Source organism: Ambystoma mexicanum, chromosome 2p, assembly GCF_040938575.1.
Source record: "Ambystoma mexicanum isolate Mex_15411 chromosome 2p, UKY_AmexF1_1, whole genome shotgun sequence".
NCBI classification, from domain to species: Eukaryota; Metazoa; Chordata; class Amphibia; order Caudata; family Ambystomatidae; genus Ambystoma; species Ambystoma mexicanum.
Genome location: NC_090923.1, coordinates 1,063,484,549 through 1,063,508,090, shown reverse-complemented (window position 1 = coordinate 1,063,508,090; position 23,542 = coordinate 1,063,484,549). Strand labels below are relative to the sequence as shown.

The window sequence follows — 23,542 nt, the reverse complement described above, 5'->3', positions numbered from 1 at the left end:
CCGAGTGAAGCAAGGGTTGTGGGCCGTTACAGGCCATGTCTGCCCCCCCACCCTCCAGAAGGGGGTGATGGCCATACACACCCTGGGGTTCATCTGAAGTGCAACAGTAGTTAGGCTGCATGCATATTGTGTGAGGCCAATCTCCCCAAAATAAAAATGAAACCAAGATGGCTGCCACCATAGGTAAAGGGACTTGGTCCCCTTTTCCATTTCTATGGCGGCTGCATGTGTGTGGAGCGCAGGGACCTGAACAGAAAGCAGTTAAGTGGGGAGAGAGGGAGGGAGGGAGAGAGAAAAGGGTATGGTTTTTTTTTGGGTGGGGGGAAGGGTAGGGGAGAGTGGGCCAATGGGGAGGCAACATGGAGAGTCTCCCTGTTGCCTCCCCACAATCAAGATGATGCCACCCAGGAGAGGGCCTCAGGTGGCTGGCCAGCCACCTGATTGGCTGAGTGTCCTTCCCCGGGTGCGAATGATACTATTGTCAAAGTCAGAAGCAAAATGTCTTTCGTAACACTTTTTGGGACATTTGGGTGATATAAAATGCTTTTTTAAGATAGTTTGATAACTTAAAAGCTGAATACACCATTAGTATTAAGTTACTAACTACTGTTACTTATTCAATACCAACATTTTTAGCACCCACAATAAACTTATATGAAGAGTGCTGTAATTACCTCAAGAGCTGCAGTGGCCTGTACAACACAACTGGCCTTAACGATGGTAAATGTTATGTTATGTTATTTGGCATTTATATAGCGCTCCATATATCATTGGTATGACCTCAAAGCACTGGTAGGTTGAACGCCCTCAGGGACTGTAGTCCAGGTCAGTTGAGAGAGTAGGGTGTTGTAGGGTGCTTGGGTGCACCAGTTATATGTGCAGCTGATGTAATTGCCTGATGGTAGCTGCATCCTAGCATTAGGTGTGGTGGTAGAATGTGTGCTGTCTGGCGGGTGGACACCAAGTCTAGGTTCTGGCTGCGTTAGGCCTGTAGGACGCTTATGTGTGCAGCTAGGCTGGTTTTTCATGGGGTATAGGTGCATTTCATTAGAATGATGAGGTGTTCATGGGTTAATGTTCGTATGTGAGCATCTAGGCCGGATTGATCGAGGGGTGTAGCTGCACTCTAATTGTGTGATGGTGTAGAGTAAAGAGTACACATAGTGATTTGGGAGGAGATTGTTTGCGTGGAGTTATGATCTAAGGAGATCGATATTCTGCATTTCAGGCATGCAGTTGCTTAATAGCAAATTAAAAGGCGTATTCAGTGATGACATTGTTCGGGATCACATTAAGCATTCGTCATCGGGTTTTTAGGGTTCAATCTCTTCAGAAGGTCGTGGTTGGTATTACATAAAGAGCCACATTTTTAGAGCCTTGCAGAACGTCCTATACTCTTGAGTGTGTTGAATATGAGGGGGAAGCAAGTTCCACAGAGTTGGGGCCAAGGTTGAGTAGGTGGATTGTCCGATCCTGACTGAGTTAGGGGTTGGAATCACTAGGAGGACAGTGCTTGATCTTAGGGTGCGGGATAAGAGGTATGGTTTTATTTTTTCGTGTAGGTATACTGGGGCGCCGGTCTTGTCCAATGCTCGGTGAGTGAAGCATAGGGTCTTGAAGGTGGCCCTTCATCCGACTGGGAGCCAGTGGAGGGTTCGGAGAGCTGGTGAGATGTGGTCTATTTGACCTAGGGCAAGGAGCAGTTTTGCAGCAGTGTTTGGGGATCTTTGGAGTTTGCTGAGTTGGTACGCCAGGGCTCCTAGGTATATGGAGTTGGCATAGTCCAGTCTCGACATCACATAACTGCAGCAAGTCTGTTCGGGTATGAGAGGTAGGGAAAAATGCATCTGAGAAGTTTGAGGTGGTAGTGACAGTATTTTGACACCTTGTTCATCTGACGGGAGAGGGTCAGGTCTATTGTGCAGCCTAGGTTTTTACTGTATCGAAGGGGGGAGGTGGGCCGCGGGATGGGGGCCATGGGAGCGGATGTGGCAGAAGGGCAGTATTGCCGCACAACATGATTTCATTTTTGGCAGGGTTCAAAAGGAGGTGGTTTATTGTCATCCATCGATCAATATCGTGGAGACAGGCTTCAAGGTCGGGAAAGGGGTTGGTGCCTGACTTGGGATTTCTTATGATAATTTGGGTATTGTCAGCGTAGTTGTAACAGGATATGTTGTGCATGCAGATGATTCCTGGAAGAGTGGTCATATAGAGGTTGAACAGGAGAGCAGATGGGCATGTGCCTTGGGGTACTCCAGTGTTCACTGAGCGAGCAGTTGAGGCATAAGGAGAGAGAAGGGTTATTTTCATCCTGTTCCTGAGGAAGGAGGTGCTCCATTTGAGAGCAGTGCCACGGATTCCTAGGGAGTGAAGGCGGTCAAGGAGGATTGAGTGGTGAACAAGGTCAAAGGCTGCAGAGAGATTGAGGAGAATCAATGTTGCAGAGCCATCCGAGTCTGCAGTGACCTTGAGATCATCCCAGATCGATATCAGAGTGGTTTCAATTCCATGTTGCGGTCTGAAGCCTCATTGTGCAGGGTCGAGGAGGCAGTTGGATTCTACAAAGGAGGTGAGCTGGTAGTATGCAGTACGGTCAATGAGTTTCACGAGAAATCTGGTGTTGGAGATCGGTCTGTAATTCTTGGGGTCAAGCGGGTCAAGGAATGCCTTTTCTTTTAGAAGTGACTTGACATGTGCTATTTTGAAGGCATCAGGGAAGATGACCAGAGGTGAGGGATTCATTTAGAATGGCTCTTGCAGGTAGACGAGAATATTTATTTCTGGACAGAGGCTTGGCAGGGGTTGAGGGGTGACCCGGAGGGTTTGCTGGCTGATAGTATGTCAAGGAACTGGTGTCTGTGGGTTAGGAGTCGGAGGGTCGATCGGGGGTGGCAGAGGAGGAGGTGGATTAGGCAGTCCAGGTGCAGCAGGGATTATTTCCCTAAAGATGCCCTTGAAATACACTCATTGGCTCAGAATGCATAAGTGTTTGGAACCTTTGAAAGAAAGCCCCCTTAGACTGATGAGCCCTTTGCCGAGGACTAGGCCTCTGAGGCGGAGTAGGTCTAGCGCAAGAAAGAAATGGGTTGCCAAGTTGGCCTAGACCTCCACGGATCCCTGTGATGAAGTGCTGGGCAAAGACAAAGTAAGTGGTAAAGACATCTGCATGGGCGCTGACCATTCCACCATTGGGGCAAGGGGGGGAATCGCCCTCCAAATGCATTCTCGGAAAAGACCCTGAGGGGTCCCGCCACAATGACCCAATAGGAGTAGACTTGGGCCGCTCCTTTGATGCCGAAAACCCTGTTGAACCCTCAGGGGCTGGAACTTTTAAAGAATATGTTAGATAAGTGTTTCATATTAATGATCAATCTTCCTAACCGTGTCAACCCCAGAACATTTTGCTTGGTCTTGGTGATTATTTTTCCTTGTCCATAGGTGAGTGGGAATCTTTCCCCTCTCACCTAGTCTTTTACTCTTTTTAAGGGTAACCTTTCCAAGTCTCTCCATAGTGTGCGATTGGAGTTCTAGTTCCCTATAACTTTTGGGTTTAAGCTGGGTTGTCCCTTTTGGCTTCCAGTTGGAACTTCTCATCTTTTAGGTGAACTACTGTTCCCAAGAAGTAAAGTGGGATTCCCACCCCATTTTATTTAGGGCTGCCAGAAGCACGGAAACTCCTCTCCTGAACATCTGTGAAGACCTACTCTCCAACCTTGACTCCAACACCCCGTGTGTCCTCATCTTTCTTGATCTCTTTTCTGCCTTTGACACTGTCAATCATGCCATCCTGCTCAACCGTTTCCGTGACAACCTGGGTATCGCTGTACAGGCTCTGGCGTGGCTGACTTCTTTCCTCTCCAACCGTCCCTCCCAGGTCCAACTCGGGTCCTTCCTCTCCGATATCTTTTTCTCTACCTGTGGTGTCCCCCAGGGGTCTAACCTCTCCCTGGCTGTTCAACCAATACCTGGCACTCCTTGCCCATCGCAGCTCTCTGCCCCAACTTTCAGTGCTGTGCGGATGATACCCAGCTTATTTTCAGGCTACCCTCGGCCTCCTCCTCTTCTCCTTCCCTCATCTCTGACTGTCTGTCATCCAGGAGTGGTGTGCCGCCAATGACCTCTGCCTTAATGCCAGTAAGACTGAGATCCTACTCATTGGCACACCCACTCCCTCCTTCCCTGCAGCTCTCTGGCCGGCTTCTCTTGGCCCTTTCCCTGCTCCCACCTGCAAGGCTAAAAACCTTGGGGTCATCTTCGACTCCACACTCTCCTTCTCTCCTCACATCTCAGACGTCTCTAAAAAAAAAAAAATCCCACTACCAGCTGCACCGTCTCCAGAGCCCTGGTTCTCTCTAAGCTGGACTATTGCAACAGTCTCTATCTTAATCTGCCCGCCTCTACTCTCCGGCCTCTGCAACTTATCCAAAAAAGGACAGCAAGACTTGTCCTTGGCCTCCTTGGCCTCAAGCCCAGGGATCGTATCTCTCCAGGACTGAAATCTCTGCACTGGCTCCCAGTGGCTGCAAGGATCAAGTTCAAAACCCTCTGCATTGTCCACAAGGCCTTCTGGGGCCGCAATACCTTCAACTCTCTCTTCCCAAATACCTCCTTTCTCGGGCTCTTCGCTCATCTGCCTCCAACTCCCTCGGGGTCAGTCGCTTCTCTAAGCAACGAGTGGGTGGTGGAGCTCTCTCTTCAGTAGGGGCCTCCCTCTGGAACAGCCTTCCTGCCTCCCTGAAACTTGAGGAGAACCATCTCCAGTTCCCGAAACACCTCAAAACCTTACTCTTTGCTTCCGCTCTCTCTGCCTCTCTCCACTGCTGAAATTCCCGGCTGAAGCTGCACTGGTCACCTGGCCACCCTTTCTGATCTTGGGTCCAGGCCAGGCCCTGCTTTTGCACACCTGCCCTGCCCCCCTGGCAACCCATGGCACCTGGAGACTGCTTTCTGTATCCCTACAGTCCCCCTCCAGCACTTATTCTGCTCTTACCCTGCACTTGCCACTATCTGGCTGCTTTTACTTATCTGTTTATTCTTCTATCCCTTGCATTACACTTTTCCCCTCTCCCTTCCCCCTAGCACTTGGCCTTCCTGCCTTCCCATGCACTTGCGCGATCTGAATGACACCTGGCCTAGTAGGATCGTTATCTGTTTCCCACTGTCTCCCCTCCCTTGCCTCGTTGCGCCCTGAAACACTTGTGTATGGGCGCGTTATAAATGCCATATCATATCGTAGTGAGCCAGCACACCCCACCTTATGTGGAGTGCTGGGGAGATGCACTGTATCCCCTTTCTCACTTACCTGGTAACATTTGTGTTACCATTGCAAGTTAAATTGAATGGGCGGCATCCCTGGTTATACCTTAACGACTTTGGCTGTCAAATCAGCCGCAGTAATGCACAGGACGGTCACCATTCTTCTGAAATGGTGGTCTCCTTTCGCCATTTCTCGTTTGCTTGTTGCTTCTTGGTTATTCTGCCGTCCTAGGCGGGAAAGATCTTGGTTACGTTTTATCTTCGGCGGAAATCCTTTGTATTACCTGCTAAGGCTCCTGAGTGTCTGACGGCAGGAAGCAAGGGAGGAGTCTTTCAGCTTGCTTGAAAGGAACCAGTTCCCACTGGTAGGGGGCTGGCTGTCCTAATTGCGGAAGGGTATACTGTCTTTATAACGGAAATGTTATATCGAATGAATATATAACGAAAATTATTACTAAATCATGGTTTAACTTATCCAAGTTGCTAAACTACTTCTAACTCCTGCTGACTATACATTCATTTGGATCACAAAAACCGGGAGAGATTTTTCTTTTAGTAAGAACCCTGACATTTATATGACAAGCATTACCCAAACCAAAACGTCTGAGGGTCTGTCGGTTAACCTTACTGTCTCCCACATTGAATCTTACACTATTGTATGTATATAAAGACCCCCAAAACCTCGCGGAACAACACAATTTTGTTTTTACGGGGTACAGCCACGCCGGCTGGCCCATGCAGCTGGGAGGCACTTTCTTCTCCCCCACACTGTCCCATGCACACAGCCGGCCGGGGGGGGGGAGGCTGCGTGGGCTCATCCGGCCTGGCCCATAGACTGCTCCATGTACAGAGCCAGGCCCACAGTAGCACTGTGCCCCCCCACCCTCTTCATACTGGCCGGTGATCAGACTTTTCAACCCTGGGGAGCTGCTTGAGGGTTCTCGTCCCTTCTTTTTTCTAGCAGTATCACTCTCTCTCCATGTTCTTTTTCAGGGGGAGTTCTGTTTTTTTGTTTTTTTTGTTCCTTCAACATTCCATCCAGCCCATGGTGGTTGAGTCCAGGTCGGTTCCGCGCGCGAACACAATTGCAACAGTGTACAATACGCAAACACTAAATAAAGTAATGTATTCCTACATCCAGGTGTCTGAGTCTTTATTACAATATTTCTCTTAAGGGACAAGCATGAAGCTCTGCCTAGCTGGCATAAATTTGGCCCATAGGCTACAGCACTGGTATCAAATCCACTTGCATTGGATGCAGTGTAAAAGCCCTAATGGTAGATGCTAGCGTTTCTTGGTCCATACTATCGCAAATGCAAAGTGGGGATGAAATAATTCTATCTTTCACTTTGAGAGCAGTTTAAGACTCAAACAGCATTCTATGATTTGGAGATCTTTTAGGTTGCTGTTGGGGGAGGGTGAACTTTGTTTTTGATGATTTCACTAACAAAGTACCCGTATTCCGCATGGGTTCTGGTGACCGACATGTTAACACTTTCATCAATTGTTGAAAATCAATGATCCTATAGATCACTGTTCCAAAACGCTTGATGTGCTTTGCACTTTGAAGTAAACTGCACTGATAATCGGTGCGACCCATGTGGCTGGCCTATGTACCCCGGAACAGAAGTGGAGGGGAGGCGAGAGTTAGCACGCTGCAGCATACCTTCTGTGCGATCTCCCCACCTGCCGCCTTACCCTTGCACAGTCCATTGTGTTGCGATGCAAATATCTCAACTTTTAGTATATGTTTTCAGCACTAATGGTAAAGTGCTATCCCCAGAACTGCCATATTAGAACTCTGACTGCAGGTTGTGTGTTTATCAGGTAATATGAATATAATGGTGGTCTACAAATAGAAATGTGTTCATTTACAACCCAGAATGAATCAACTTGGTGGAACTGGTCAATTGACTTATTAGTACATTTTCTCAACAGCCAGTGGAAGATTAGCTATTCTAAAGTGGTGTACGAAGGGAAATGCTGGGGAGAGTTGCAGTATTGCCCCATATAGTGTGTGTCCTTTTGAACTGATGATATTTCAAATAAAAACTCTTCCCCATCAGTAATTGAAAGTAATCGTAAAATTCAGTCCCCTCAATTGGGGGTAAAAACAAAAAAATGTGTGGTGAATGCTGTCATGATGGAGCAGGAGTTTGCATCCTTTTGCTCTAAATCGGTTTTCTACTAAAACTCTCCCATTAGCCCCACACAGCATAGTAGATGGTGAGGGATCATGAGAGTTGTAATCCAAAATATTGGAGAGCCCAAGGCTGCAGACCCCTGTAATTGAGAATTGGCACGGATAGAAGTTAGTTAGAAGTGGATTTCAAAATGTGACTGAGATCAACTGATGAGTAGGATGGAGATGAAGGGGACCAAGGAACTTGGGAAGGAGCACATTAATGTAAAGTTTCTGATGGTAGAAGAGGAGAATTTACCTCTGAGGATAACTGTGCAGATCATGGCCAAGAATCCTTTCTTCCATGGGACGACTTGTGAAATCCGACGTTCAATGAACTAGAAGGTTGCGATGCAGAGCAACAAAATGGGCAGGAGTCCTGATCACTGTGAAGAGATGATCGATTAAACGGAATGAATGAATCCAGAAAGGTTCCTGACAAACTAAATGTCTTACTAATTTTTTCATTTGGCTGTTTGGGCAGCTTTACTTGTGTTTTTCTCATTTTGTTTTATTTTTCCTTGCCTCTGACTCAATTTGGTACCTCCAATACTTTGGGGGCGGGGGGATGTAAAAGCTGGGTAGTTTTTACACTTTTTTTATGCTCTGGGCGATTTTAAATTGGTTTTTCAGGCAGAGTGGGAGACAGAAGGGTGTAAAGGTTACCCCGAAATAATCAAAAAATACAGTGCACAAATTGCAATCTGTATTTGCACATACGACCGGGAGAATTAGACGGCTCTGAGGACCATCTCAACATGCCCATTCTGGGCTACAATATTTAAGGCAAAAACTACTAAATTAACATGTTCTACAAATGCAACATTCTTTCTAATCCTAACATTTCCATTGGCTACTCGTCATTAAGGCCCTAAAGAACACTATACATGAAAGAGTATAATTGGAGGTTTTTCTTTCTCGTGACCATCAAAATAGCACCCCTATTAATAGTTGGGGAAAAAATACATCATTTTAATTGGCTGCCACTCTTTGTTCATAATTGATTTAAAAAATATATAATAATTAAAAAAAGCTCTGCCTTAACTGAACACTGACACCTGACACAGCTCAAACTGTTGCATCCCACTGAGACGAACCAATCCTATAGTGTGTGGAAATCGGCTCGGTCAACACTTGTTTGCAAGCCAAGGAACACCACAATCCCTTCCCCAAAAAGAAGCCTTTTGACTTCGGGCCCCTTGCACTGGCTCACTTTGCGACTCGATACATGTTGCTGACTCTGGAAGCAACCTCCTAGTTATCTTCTCACAATGAATAACTGCATACAAAACGTGTCCCGCTCCTGTAAATTTATTTAGTTTTTACTAAAGCACTTCATCACTAACCCAAGTGCCCTGCTTTCAGCATGGGGCGCTGTGCTCACAATCTAGTACTATACATTGGCAACGCTGCTGTCTGGGGCCTTCTTGCGTATCTCACTGTGTCCTTCACAACCATTGTACATTTATTTGTCTATCATCTGGGAAGGCACCTGCTATCTAAGGTCTCATTTCAGGCCCCTGATAACTTCCTCCTTCATACAATTAACTGGAAACTGTTCAGCATCAGCATCCCTTCCGCCCTGACCTTAGCTGCTTGGAGCGTTCTGCCCAACAGCAGAAATAAAATTCAATTAAATGACCACAGCTCAGAAATGCAGCCTAGCACACTAGAATGGCAAAACCTTTAGTCTTTAACAATGGCCTATTCTAACATGGCAGAGCTCTTGCTCATTACAACTACTATACCTAATCAAGCTCAATCGGCACAATCAAAAACAATCCAAAGTACACAACCTTATCTAATAAAATGGGTGTGGTAAAAAGAATAAAAAGAAATACTTTGCTACACTTGTGTTTTACTATGTTGTGTTACGTTACATTTATTTGTACAGCACACGGTCGCCCAAGGGCATCATGGCGCTAGAGGCAGAGGAGGCTCGGCGACGGATGCATATAGCCCAAAAGAGCAGTGTTTTAAGCGAGCGGCGAAAGGAGAGATTATCACTATGCAACAAGCAGTCTAAGAACTCCCTGAAGTATGGCAAAATGACGTTTAGCCTAAATACAATGTGTCACCACAAAAAGCATGTGACAGCCACGTCACTAATACCAAGCTAAAAGAATGTCCTCAACGTATACTTGCATACAGCTTTAGAATGTTGGATTTGCATATTTACAAGGGGCTATTCGTTTCCTCCTCCCGTTTCCATTCTGTCTGTAAAACCACCTGGTATTATGACTGGCTAATATTTTCATGCTGTCCTAAAACAAATGGATTGTGTAGGAATCCAGTGTAAATGGCAGGTGCCATTTGCGCTTTTCGTGATTCCATCTGTTCTTATGCTTTTGTTGTGCCAAGGAAGAAAATGGCATGTAGGGCAATGCACAAGCACTGCCAACGTTGGCGGTCTTCAAAATGCAAAAAGCACTTCCCGTAATATGCCCCCTATCTTAGGTTAAAATGTTAGGTCACAATTTGCATATGCCCTGTCCTAGAAAGTTTCCCTAAGATGCCCTCCGAAGCTGTATCATGGGAGGTGTAAAGTTATGGCCAGAATCTGTGACCACACAGTGTAGGTCAATCCTAGATCAGCAGGTCTTTGGAGTAGTTTGTTTGAGTGTCAAAGTAAGTTTGGGGTATTTTAGGAATCTTACTAACGGAGGCTGAAATGGCTATGCTGGGAGACATTGGCGGGAGTTATTATGCCGGAGCCAAAGGGCTCTATTGCTGCATGATGTTTGTTAACTTGGAAGTGAAGGCTGGGGCATAAGCCCACAGTTTTAGAATGGAAAAACACCAACAAGTCATCCAAAAAGAAAGGGGTGGTTTTCAAGGAAGGGGAGTGTGTACTATAAGTTCTGGGGAGACTGACCACTGAACTAAGGGGCTGTAGAGAGTCGGAAAGACCTAAATTAAAATAAGAAATATTGACTCATAATATGCTGATCACCTAGATGTAAATATGTATGATGAAATGGATAATGGCATGTAAATGTAGTTTGTCTTGTACTGTGCATTTTGATAAGAACCTACCAGAGCAAGAATACACAAAAAATCTGTCTCCAGAACTCTTACTAGATCTCTTCTCCTTTATTTCCCTTCACATCTCAGGTCCTCCCATATATGACAACCATCTTTGGTGGCCTCTATCACGGGAAGCAGATCCTGGTGCAGGGAATGGTTCTAAGCGACGCCGAAAGGTAAATGGAGGTCTCGGAGCTGCCTGCATCGTCCTCCTGGGATTAAAGTCCCATCCACTGCCAGTTGCCTGTTTTGCTTGCTTTTATATTTCCCTCCCAACTGCTTTGTCAAGTTGCGCCAACTTTTTACTATTTGCTTCCTCAGTTGCAGCTCCACGTGGTGTGCCTTTAAATTCTCTATGTCCAATATGTATTCACTGCTGCCCCTGCACCCCGCATGGGGAGATCTTGGGCGAGAAGCAGGCGGCAAGTCCTTACCCAGTTTTGGCCTTGCTGTACTAGTGTCTGCTCTTAACCAGACCCCAGCAGGCAGTGGTCAAAGTGGCCGGGGGCAGTTGGCAGGATGACAAGCGGTGATCCTCTGTTATTAAATAAAATGTTTTACTGTTCCTATGATATGGCATTTATAATGCGACTGTACACAAGTGTTTCTAGGGGCCACAAGACGAGGAGGAGGAAACAAAGGGAGTACAAAATAACGATCTTACTAGGCCTTGTGCGATACAGATCGCGCCAGTGAAGGTAAGAGGGAAGGGGAGAAGTGCCAGGGGGGAGCGAACGGGGAAAGTGCAGTTAATTCACAAGTGCAGCCAGCGGGTGGCTCATAAATTCAGAGAGAAGGGACTGTAGGGTTGCAGATACAGACGCCTAAGTGCTGGGGAGCCCGGAGGCAGTGTCAGGGCAACTGGACATGCAGGAGCCTGGGCCCGAGTTCAGAGGGTGACCAGGTGACCAGTACGCAGAGTTCCTATACTTTTATTTTAAAAAGCAACCATTCTGGAATGGTTTAGTTTTAAAATAAAAGTGTAGGAATAAACTGAAACTTGCATTGCCCTGACCGTTCCCTTAAACAGTGGGTGTGTTTGTGGGGGGGTTTGGATTGCGCATGGGATGGGGCATAGCGATGGGGTTTGTGGAGAGTTGGAACAGGTCAACAGGGAACCTAGTGCCACTACTTATTTTTTTCATACAATTCGACCGCTGCCAGCAGGGCATTTAGTGAGCCTCGGGCACAGCAAGTCTTGTTGATCTCGAGGTGAGTCCCTATCGGGGCCCTCCCAAGACGCCCTGCCTCTTCAGCGCTTCCTCTTAAATGACTGAACGCATTTGAACGCCAAAGGATACAAATGGACACATTGGCACCACCTCACTGTCACTCAAGAGCAATGCGAGAGGGAAAAGCGTTATGATATTTTATTTATATCACGCTCGTACACAGGTGTTTCAGAGCGCGACCAGGCAAAGGGAGGGGAACAGAGGAGAACAAAAACAAAGATCTTACTAGGCCCAGCGACTTTTAGAACCCACAAGTGCATAGGGAAGGGAAAAGGGGGGAAAGTGCATGGAAGGGGGGAGAAAATTGGAAAGTGCAGAAACCTAGGAGAGAACAAAATAAATAAGTAAAATAAATAAAGGTGATAAACAGTGGTAGTGCAGCTGGCGAGTGGCTAAGTGCTAGGTTAGTCAGATGGGGTGTATCTGATAAGCACAGAAGAAGAGTGGGTGGTGGACTGTATGGGTACAGATACAGGCTCCAGTGCAAGGGGTGGCAGGTACCAGGGCCAGAAGGATAGAGGGTGGCCAGGTGCACAGTTCTGATAGAAAAAGCAAATCGGCAGGGGCGAAGAGGGGCAAAGGGAGAAGCGAAGAGGAAGGTCTTAAGGTGCTTCCGGAACCGTAGATGGTTCTAAAGTTTCAAGGTGGCAGGGAGGCTGTTCCAAAGGGAGGCCCCAGCCGAAGACCGAGGTCTATCGCCAGCTGGTTTCTTTGAAAAACGACTGACTCTGGAGGAGTTGGAGGTAGAGGAGCGAAGGGATTGAGCTGGGAGGTATTTACGGAGGGATAGTTGAAAGTGATTTGCACCCAGGCCCCAGAAAGCCTTGTGGACAATGCAGAAGGGTTTTTAATTAATCCTTGCATCCACTGGGAGCCAATGAAGGGATTTCAGAGCTGGAGAGATGCGATCCCATGGCTTGAGGCCAAAGACAAGTCTTGCAGTCCTGTTATGGATTATAGTTGTGAAGGGTGGAGAGGATGGCGGTAGATTTGGAAAGGGGGTGTTACAGTAGTACAACTTAGAGAGCATCAGAGCTTGGGAGACAGTGAGCTTCTGCGGGAAGGAGAGGAAAGGCAGAGTACCTCTAAGGAGGTGCAGTAAGAAGACCTTTTAAGAGCCATCAGAAATGTGTCTGGAGAAGGAAAGTGGAGTCAAAGATGACCCAGAGGTTCTTAGCCTCACACGTAGGGGCAGGAGGAGGGTCAAGGGAGGCTGGCCAGAGAGTGAGGGGAAAGGATGGTGAACTTTCCCTCATCCAGTGTGTCCTCATTTTTAAAGCAACAAATTGGAATGTAAATTTGCTTTTCTGGGGCAACGTGTTAGAATCTAGTGTGGGGCAATGGGTCTGCTGTTTTGGGGGAGCGGGCCAGGCCCAGCTCCAGGAATATTCATCTGGGTGGACCAGGTTTGTGATCAGGGCGCCCAAATTCCATTGGGTTTGGGTAAAGGAGCACCCTAAAGAAAGTGGTGGGGTTGATCCAGATTTCTGTGATCCAGCAAAAATCTCTTCCCAGATCTGGAAAAATACATTTTCACCACTCTATAAAGACAGTACAGTGCACAAAGAGAAGCAAGGATAATAGACCTATCTTCCCTTCCCATCTGCTCTTCCCTTGCTATTATGTCCTATCCTCCTCCACCCCCAGTCACCCTCCTTCAGCTCCCCCAATCACCATTCCCATTTACCTCCACTCCCACCTACTCCGACCAGCCCCCTGCACGACTTTCTTAGCCCAGCTGGGGAACATCAAGGGTGATGCGTCCTCCACCTCCTCTGAGAGGGCTGAGCAGTGAGGCCCCCAGTCTTTGTGCCATCTGAGATGGTGTTCGCCCAAAATGCCTTCCTGAACACTTTGGCTACTCCCAGAGGCCACAGAGGAGGTGCTTGTGGTCCATTTTATGTGAAAGATGGACGCCCCCACCCCACCCCTAGAATACTAAAGTAAGGAATAGGAGATTTTGTTTCTTAGAAAATGTACATTGCATTTTTGTAGCACATTTTAATTGAGTTGAGGGAGTGCTAACATGTAGGAGAGAGTGCTTGGGTTGGGAAAGCTGCATGTGGAGGCAGACTGTGCAGGCTGAGGGGTTTCCGGCCTCCTGGTATTACTCCTGGTGGGCTGTGGCAGGGAGGAGAGGGCCTTACTCCCCTGCCATGCCCCTGTACATCATGGTTTGGTGCATACTGGTTATAGTATGCAATTGTCCATGATGACATTTTGTTTGTGTGTACCTTGATTTAACAGAATTTTGTTTAATAAATCCAGGATGATATTTTCGTGTGTGTGTGTGTGTGTGTGGGGGGGGGGTGGGGGTGGGGGTGTGTGTGTGGGGGTGGGGGTGTGGTTCGACATAGTGAAATTGAATGATTTGTACAGGATCACACACTTCGGTTAAGTGGTAAAGCTAGACTGTGAGCCTAGCCTGAAATTTAGATACTTGACCATGCATCTTCCAAGTTCAACTTGGTACAAATATGTGTTGAAGTTTGGTTTTGAATACCTACAATAATACTTCATTTTATACAGATTACTTTAAAAATGTACAAGTCAAATGATAGATCAACCTGACGATGTATTCATCATAGAAGAAAGGTGTTGATGAAGAGTAAGAGGGGCATTGTGTTTTGAATCCTAAATTGCAAAGGAGGGGACCACTCCTGTTTGCACTTTTTGCAAAAGGGGCAATTCATTAATTTTGAATCTTTACATTACCACTACATGTCTGGGAAAGTGTAAATCACTTCCTCAATTAACGATTGTGGGATCCACCCACAATGGATTCCTTTTGGAATCTTCCTGCTTTTACCATGTGTAAATGTCAGACAGATCCAAGAAGAATTCATTGGTTTTCTGCCAACATAAAAATACATGCTCGTAGAAAACCAATCTGATTTGGCAGGGGTACCTCTGGTCTCCAACCACACATGCCAAATCATACAACACCCTGCAGGTAATAAAATGTGGAGATAAATGCATTATCACCACTTCTTGCACTCCGCCTTGCTTGGAAAATGACCCCCTATGATTGTAGCTTTATTTTGACTATCCTGAATGGAAGCATATAGGCTCCAGCATAGACATTAATGAGAATTTACAAAAAATCTCATACAGACACAAAGTGAAATTAAATGCATGACAAGATCATTGTTTCACACGGCTTGTTCTGTATCCTAATCACCCAACTATCACACTTAAATAGCTTGTTAAAACCCTATATAATTTAAAGAAAAAAGTGCCACATCAATGGTCACTACGTGCGACCTTTTCTCATCTCTAATCACTTCCTGTTGTAAATAAGTTGCCTCTGAGACACGTTAAAAATATATGACCTCCGTGGGAAGGCCTGTGCAGCCCTGGCTGTTTGTATTTGGGGGAGAGAGGCAGAGCAAGGGTGCATGGGTATTTGTCCCTCGTCCAAATGTTAAATCCACCTCTGTTTGCACTCTTTAGGAAATATTTAAATACTACTTTTTATTTTTAAAAGATGTACCCCTTTTATATTTTGCATGCAACATTATAGGAAACGCTCTTCTCATGTTTTATTTTAAAAGTGCTCTTTAAGGGATTCCGGCCCTGTCTAAACACCCAGCACCCAGAAATTATATTATACTTTCCAAACAAAACCCACAATGCACATGATGTATTCTGTTGGAATGCAGACTCTGTTAAATTACTCCAACAGAATGAGGTTATCAAGTCGGTACTTAGTTTGAATCATGAAATGTTCTGTCAGAGTAGACTAGGCTTCCACACAGACAAAGATGCATTCTATTTAGGTCGGAGCCCCACTGTTAAGTATGCATGAGAAGATCTGAAACTGGTTCATACTTACCATCCTAGCCTTATCATGCTCAGGTAGGGCCTTGTTGGACCAACTCAGTGAGGTGCAGCTTGATTACCTAGGCTTAGCAAGCAAGGGACTCATACTGGGCATTGACATTTTCACTTCGGGAGACAAACTGAAACCAACATTCATTGACAAAGCCAACAGCTTGCGCTTTTGATTAGGCATGGATAGGCATTTGCCAGGCACCGCCTTAAGGGTACCACCTGGCCAAAAGATGGGAACAGCTGGAAAATGGTGCAAGTACTTGGGCATATGATGACATTGCCTTGCAAATGTCTAATACCAATAGACAAGCAACAACTGTAGCTTTTGCAATTGGTCGTTTAAGGCAGTACTTCAGGCAGAGGCATTGACAAAGATATTGCTTATAAAATCAACTGGCTGAAGACACACTAAGAGTTTTTTTCATCATACCAGGAGCACATTTACAGTGGCAGTTAAGTAATTAAACACTAAAAGAATGCTTAGATATAACATTGACAGGTCCTACATAGCAATACGTTTGGTGTAACTTTGTGCTAAAGCTTGCTCAAAGAGTTCAGAAATGTTACGTTTTGGTGGTGAGAGGCAGGTAGTTGGTGGTAATGCCATGGGTTCTAACAGAGCCTTGGTCTTTCATTGGGTGGGTAAATGACCAAATGCACCGATAGGATCTGTGGTTCTCCTCACATTTTATCTTCATCCTATCTGTGTTCCACTGCATGAGTTTGGGTTTAGGAAAATGTCTGAATCAAATATAACCACTGGCATTGCACTGGCCAGCCTTCTGTACCCTTCAGCCTGGCCCATTCACCAATGCGAGGAGCCCTTCCCAAACTGCTAGACCACAAGGCCTAAAAATGCATGTGGTTGCTGCAGAGGGGTCATGGTCTAGCAATTAAGATTGAACTGCACCTTTGGTGGCAGCACCAAGAGTTATTTGCCAATGGCATGTCCTCTTCTGTAATGGAACAGTCCTACTACAGAATTATGGCATGAAATGTTGCGCAGAGCAAGGATAGTGGTAATGTTTTTAATTCAGTCTTTCATCTATCACTTATTATTTTACAACACCAGAATTACATTTGTGTTACTATCAACCTTATAGTTTTACTTATACTCAATTTAGTTAATGCAGCAGAGTAAATACTTAATTTGTAAAGTCCCCCAGTCAGATGATGCGCCATCTTCAGAAATCTGTGTTCAAGCAACATCTGTCATTTATTGTTTGATATAGTTGACCATTTTATTAAGCTTGATGCAAAAAACCGCTATATTCCCACAAAAGATAAACCTGCTTTAAACAGGACAGGGGGAGGGGGACGGGGGGGGGGGGAACGGGACGGGGGGGGGGGCTGGCCCCCCTGCTAGAGCCAGGCCTGGAGCGAGCACGCTAGACGCATATCTCCAGCAAGCACTTTAACCCATTGAGCTTCTGATTTACTGCGCCACACCCACTACCGTGAGCTGATACAGAGCACTGGGCTGGGCAGCGGCAGGAGAGGAGAGTGGGAAGGGGTTCAAGAGCGACCCCACTTTCACAGCTTGCTACATTCATGGACGACCAAAGTGGTAAGTGGGTCACGTGCAGTGCCCGTGTACGACAGTTTCTGCCTACACAAAAACTCCCGTTTGCTTATTCCGAAGATGGGTCTTTCATGCCATGTAGATTTTGTGATCGGTAGAAAACGTGCTCATGTCTGCTAGACCCCTGATTCCTTTACATAGGCCACGCCCTTTCCTAAAGTTTCCTTGTTTAGTTATGCTTCCTTGGCCACCTCTCAAATTAATATTGTGGGGTTTTTCTCCTGACTTCGAGCATTAACCTCGAATAAGGTCATAATGTGGCGGGCATAATGCATAACAGCCAGCCGGGGTGGACTAGGAGTCAAAATAGGCCCTGGCAATAATTTTCGAAGTGGCCCCATATTACGCATGTTTAGCAAACCCAACCTTTCCGATGAGAACATTTTTAAAATAAAATGGGTTACCACAAAAAAAAGAAAGTCGAGTACAGAGGCCTGCTGGGAACTCTCTAGAGTTCCCTATGGGCCAGTCCACCCCGGCAGCCTGCTCTCTGCTGTGCCAAGTGTGCACTCCACCCACAACCTCAGTCTATGCCAGAGTTTAAAGGGATGGTTCGCCCAAAAAAATTTATTTCAAAAATAGATGGGCAATATAAAAAAAAAACGATTGCCATTTTTTTTTTTCAAAGTCCCTATGTAAAATTTTGAGCAATTCAAGCTCAGAATTTGCAAAAGCAAGCACATGGGCGCATCCATTTTGTGAAATGGATGCCCGCCTGTGCTGGCTTTTGCTTTTGCGCCACTAATGAAGGAAAAGCCAGCCAGCTGTAGTAAACAAAAGCTACCACTGTGTGGCTTTTCCTTCATTGGTGCCGGGACTCCGAGGACGCGGACCGGAGACTACAGGCAGAAAAGCTGCAGCTGCATCTCAGTAAGTGCTATTTATTTGTTTTTTAAAATAAGCACTAGCTGCGTTTTTTTTTTCTAAGTTTTCTGGGCTGGAGGAGCCCGGAAAACTTAGAAATAAAACTGCAGCTTTAAAAACGTTGTATTTATTTTTGCGGTAGCTTTTTGAAGCGACGTTTTCAAACACAACCGCGTTGTGTTTCTGCCTGCCGTGGCTATCACCCAGGAGAGCACCGGAGACCCAAAGTGAAAGCCAAGGCAGGCAGAAACACAACACTGTTGTGTTTACATGCCGCAGTGTTTCTGCCTACAGCTTATTTCCCATTTAGGAATCTCTGCTCCCCACGGGGGGCCCGAGAGCCCCAAATGGGAAATGCTAAATGCTGCAGTGTTTCTGCCTAAATCTGCTTTCCCATTTGGGGCTCTAGGGCTCCGTGGGGAGCCCTAAAGCCCCAAATGGGAAAGCAGATTTAGGCAGAAACACAAAGTTATTGTGTTTGAAAATGCTGCGGTTTTTCTTTCTAAGTTTCTCAGGCTCCTCCGAGCCGGAGGAGCCTGAGAAACTTAGAAAGAAAAACCGCAGCGTTATCAAACACAATAACGTTGTATTTATGTTTGCGGTCGCTTCAAAAGCGACCGCAAACATAAATACAACTTTTTTAAAGCTGCGGTTTTATTTCTAAGATTTCCGGGCTCCTCCAGCCCGGAAAACTTAGGAAAAAAAACGCAGCTAGTGTTTATTTTTATTAAAAAAATAGCACTTACCGAGATGCAGCTGCAGCTTTTCTGCCTGTAGTCTCCGGTCCCCGTCCTCCGCGTACAGCACCAATTAAGGAAAAGCCACCCAGTGGTAGCTTTTGTTTACTACAGCTGGCTGGCTTTTCCTTCCTTAGTGCCGCAAAAGCCAAAGCGAGCACAGCGGTGGGCATCCATTTCACAAAATGGATGCTCCCATGTGCTTTCTTTGAGCTTGATTTGCTAAAAACTTTACATAGGGACTTGGAAAAAAAAATTGACAATTGATTTTTTTAATTTTTTTAATATGCCTTTCTATTTTTTAAATAAAACATTTTGGGCAAACTATCCCTTTAACTGCTCACTGTTGGTCGCTGCTGTACTGCTGGAAACGGGCCGCCAAATCTTAACGAATGATGTATGAAGCAGCAGGCTATGGTCCACCATACTGCGCAACAATTCCAGAACTGGCAATTGGATATATGTTTTAGATTTCATTTTGTCACTTGGTCCCATGGTGAGGTGATGGGTATTTTTGCCTAGTCTTCGTAATGTGTGGTATATTTGTTCAAGGTGGGTTGATTTGTAGGGAAGTATTTTTTGATGGATGTTTACTTATTTTATTTGAGTCATTGTAACATTTGTTGGCGTACATATGTGTATGTGGCAAGTGGTGAGTTGTGCCACATTGAATGTGGAGCTCATGTTCAAATGTTTTCTTATACAGGAGAACACAAAATATTTTTTTAAATAATCATTCATATATGAAATAATAAATATATATGTGTTTTTAATATTGGTGTGATCAATGAGATACATACTTATGAGGTTCTCAGACTTTGTGCCATGAAGTGAGGCGATTCTTTTCTGCATAGATTCCTGTCTAGGAATCGAGGTCCTGTAGCATCCGGGCTTGGCCGGTAGCATCCATGCCTGGCCTGTAGCATCTGGGCTTTGTTTGGCAATGTTCTGGCATTGGGCCCTTGCCTAGACCTTGCTCACTTCTCCTGCCTCTCCCACTCCTAATTCCCAGGTTCCAGGTGGATTTCCAGTGTGGCTGCAGCACCCAGCCCGGTGCAGACATCGCCTTCCACTTCAACCCTCGCTTTCACTCCTCTCCGCATGTCATCTGCAACACCCTGGAGGACGGGAAGTGGCAGAGTGAGAAGAAGTGCCCCAAGCTACCGCTGAAAGCTGGTGACCACTTCCAGCTCCTCTTCCGGTTTGAGCGGGAGTGCATCAAGGTAAGTGTCCTCCCCAACCCCCAAGCATAGAAATATTATAAAGTAAAATGTGAATATCCGGACAATCTGCTGTAAAAATGAAAAGCAGGGTTAGTCCACTAACCCAACAAGCATTGGCAAATGCAGCAATTCTGTCTAGGTATTTATTAGGTGCAGTGGCCAGCGAGTGTCGTATGCACAGGTACTCGGGGGGGGGGTTACTATCTTATAGCTTGGTAAAAACATTGATGGCTCTGCATTACAAATGCCTATCCCATACCTACACCAAAACTCTTGGCTTTGCTAATGCGAGATTATAAAGCGCAAGTACAAAAGCACTGTGTTCTTTACGCTGCATCACAGAGCATTGATGATGTACACAATGGTGCATCCATCACGCTACACAGATATCCAACATGACTTCAGCAGCTTAACTATCAACTCCATCGGTACCCATGGCATGCGACACCCAGCAGTGTGTGTGAGTGAACCGATTCTTTCTCGGGCATGCAGACACTCCAGTGGGGTGAGGCCGGTGCTATAAAAATAGCCTGCTAAAGTTATGGAAACATTTCAAAATGTATGGGAAGCGCTGCAAGTGACGTGCTTGGAACTGCACAAACCGACTCGACACAAATGAATGATTATAAATGCATGCAGATCAGTAACTCTTTGAAGCACCAATGGGGGCGGAAGACAGCCCAAAGCTCCCCAATCTCACACCCACCCATGAAAACCTCTTTGCAGAACATCCCTGCCCGTGTGCACCTGGGAGGTGGGTGGTGGGGGGTGATGGGAAAGTTTCCCATTTATGTGTAATTTACCCTGCAGTTGTGTGCCGCCCAACCTTTTGCTGTTATCTGACAAGCCTAGCCTGACTTTTGCCAGTGGAGCACAGCCTTATTCTTGGGTTTTTGCTAACTTTGTTATGAGGAAACAGACATGCCCTTAAAGACAGTCGATACTGAGAGACTTAGTTCCCCTTAGTCTTTTCCCATGTTGCAACTTTTCTGCAACATGTTACAAGTGCATACTGTACCTTACAGTACAGTGTGCCTGGGTCTACCTTTCATTTCCATTGGTAGAAGTACAGATGTGCCTTAGACAGGGCTGGTGGCAGCTTATCTTTTTTGCTTATTTTTAACCCTTTCTTGCCATGCAAACCGTGTTTACCGCGGTTGGTACAGGAAGGTGGCCTGGCTCCAAAATGGCCATGCCACAAGGTTCTTTGCCCTGTCCTTTGGCCATCTTGTCCCTTTGCCTCCAACACCCCCCACCCCACCCCCCCCGGTCGATCAGTCCTTACTTGGTCATGCTTTCTCCTTCGAAACGCCAAGCTTTCATGGGCTTCTGCATGCCTTGTGTGTGTGTGTGTGTGTGTGTGTGTGCCTCCAGGATGTGGGCTGGACTGTATAGTTCCAATACACATCCTGGGTGCCAGAGAGTCTGGTGTGCTGGGAATGACTGGGACCACTGTGGTCTGCGATTGGTCCACGCGAAGGAGATTCTGTATAAGAGAAGGCTCCAAATGCCCATACCTGGTCGATCTCTTGAGTTCCAACTGAACCTAGGATAAGATCCAATTATCCTGAAACTAAGAAGCCGAGTCGAGGAACCGATTGTGACCCGCTGGAAGGTTTGGCACCCTGAGCCGGCTGTTACCCCTCTGCATCTGATCGAACTTGGGTCTGCAAAGGTGCTTTGACCCATTTGAATAGTGGGAACAATTATTCACGGCACCTTCATCTTAACCTGCAAGCGAGCCTCTTCGGAACTGTTCCTGGGCCAACCAGTGAACTGACTAGCTTGCGCAGGACCTTTACTCCGAAACCACCGCTGTTTTGAGTGGACACTTGAAAACTTGGTAGATCATAAGCTCTGGCTTCACGGCACTCACACCGAATTTCGTACACCTGGCATTCCCAGGTCTGGAATAAAGAGAGGGAGACTGAACCCGAGTGCACGCGGTCACTGTGTCCCCCTGGCGTGGTGCATTACTGATGTGCCCCTCTGTACCCTGAATCCTGCTGCAGTGAGACTGGCCTGATCCCTTCATCAGGAGCAGAGAAATCGCCACTGTCCTTCCATGGAATCATCGCTGCAACTCAGCGGCTGAGCCGCACAATGGCCACATTTGAACCTGCAACCCACGAGGACTCGACTTGTTTGAGTGCACCTGGGGTTAGTGAGTACTTGCAACCTTTACCGGTGGCACCTAGTGTATCCATCTATTTTTACGCACAAGTGTCCACTGACAGCCACTCACCTTTCCACAGGTAGCCTGTGCTACCGTCCTATTCCCACCTCCTGGAACCTGTTCTGCCCTCTTGGGGAGACCATCCACGAATAGTGGGAACCTATTCATCGCCTCACCCACCTTCCTGAGCTGCTATAGCCCCTGCAAGGGACCCCGTTTTTGTTCTACCGCACAATCATGTGCACCAGCATCCAAAAGTACTTTTGAGCACTAGGCTCCACTCTTCGTAGGGACTAGACTGCCTCTTAGTTAGGGATTGATTGAAGAACTGTCTAAAGTCTATTTGCACTGCTTGCTCCATTTCCTTTTAGGATGTGGACCTATTCTGTGCACTAATCCTTTAGGCCACTTGGTATTGTATATAGGTGTTATAGTAGTATTGTATTGGTTTGAAGTATTACTGTTGATATTTGCTTTGTGTTTTATTTCAAAGGCCTTGAATAAATATGTATTTTTGATTTATACACCTGACTGGGAGTAATTTGTAGTGTCCTTCCTTTACATTGTGGGTTTTCAGTCACCCTCACCACTCATGAGACCTAGTCTTGACCGCATGAGACCTAGTCTTGACCGCCGACAATGCTACCTTTATTGGTCTGGCTTGTCCAGAAAGATACCCTGTTCCACGAAACTAGGCTGGCCTTCTGAACCTCTGCCCACCAGGTCAGAGTTCAGAAATCCATCTTAACGGGGGGGGGAAGTGAGTTGAGGGGAGGGAGTGGCAACACCCATAAGCTGGGGACTGCCACCATATCCTGACGGCCCAGGGTGTGAACCTGTTGTCCCTTACCCATCTCATTTGAGTAGTCCGGTTCTGAGCTTCAGGGACGGCCCTAGGATTTGCGGAGAAAAGTGTGGCAAATTAAGTGTGGGGGCCCTTAGTTTGCATTTGATTACATCACAGAGAGTGAAAGCACAAGATAATGACCACTATGTATGTAGGCAGCAGCGAAAACAAGGTAACAAAAAAAAATATATATATAATCGGAGAGGAGAATTTCCAGTAACTGCACTAGCAAAGTATAAAAGGTGCCCACCTTTTAAGCCAAACACTTTATAATGAAATACTCCAAAGAAAACAAAATCCAAACCTGAGACGTGCGCTTTAATGGCTCTTATGTGTTCTTGCGGGTAAGCGTCTGCATAGGAAACATGACCACCTGATGTGAAATCCTAGCAGGTGAACACTTCAGCAAGCATACCTTTTCTTAATGCTGGCCTCAAAAATACAGAACCTGGGTTGCGTCTACCTGTTGAAAAAAGTGGACAGGCACTGTCCACCCACAATTATCGACTTGTCCCCTGAAAATCAGTACAGGGCCAGAACCAGAGAGAATATCCCCTCTAGGATGGCAACCTCTCTCGT

General features: G+C 46.3%; 1 protein-coding gene across 3 annotated transcripts in view; it reads left to right on the top strand.

The window, feature by feature from the left end:
- Nucleotides 1-23,542, top strand: part of LGALS12 (galectin 12) — a 214,492-nt gene that overhangs the window by 15,038 nt on the left and 175,912 nt on the right. For all 3 annotated transcript variants that reach the window (XM_069644993.1, XM_069644995.1, XM_069644994.1), the window contains exons 2-3: nucleotides 10,556-10,644; nucleotides 19,730-19,940. In XM_069644993.1, the coding sequence (XP_069501094.1) occupies nucleotides 10,556-10,644; nucleotides 19,730-19,940 (300 nt within the window). The remainder of the gene's footprint in view (nucleotides 1-10,555; nucleotides 10,645-19,729; nucleotides 19,941-23,542) is intronic.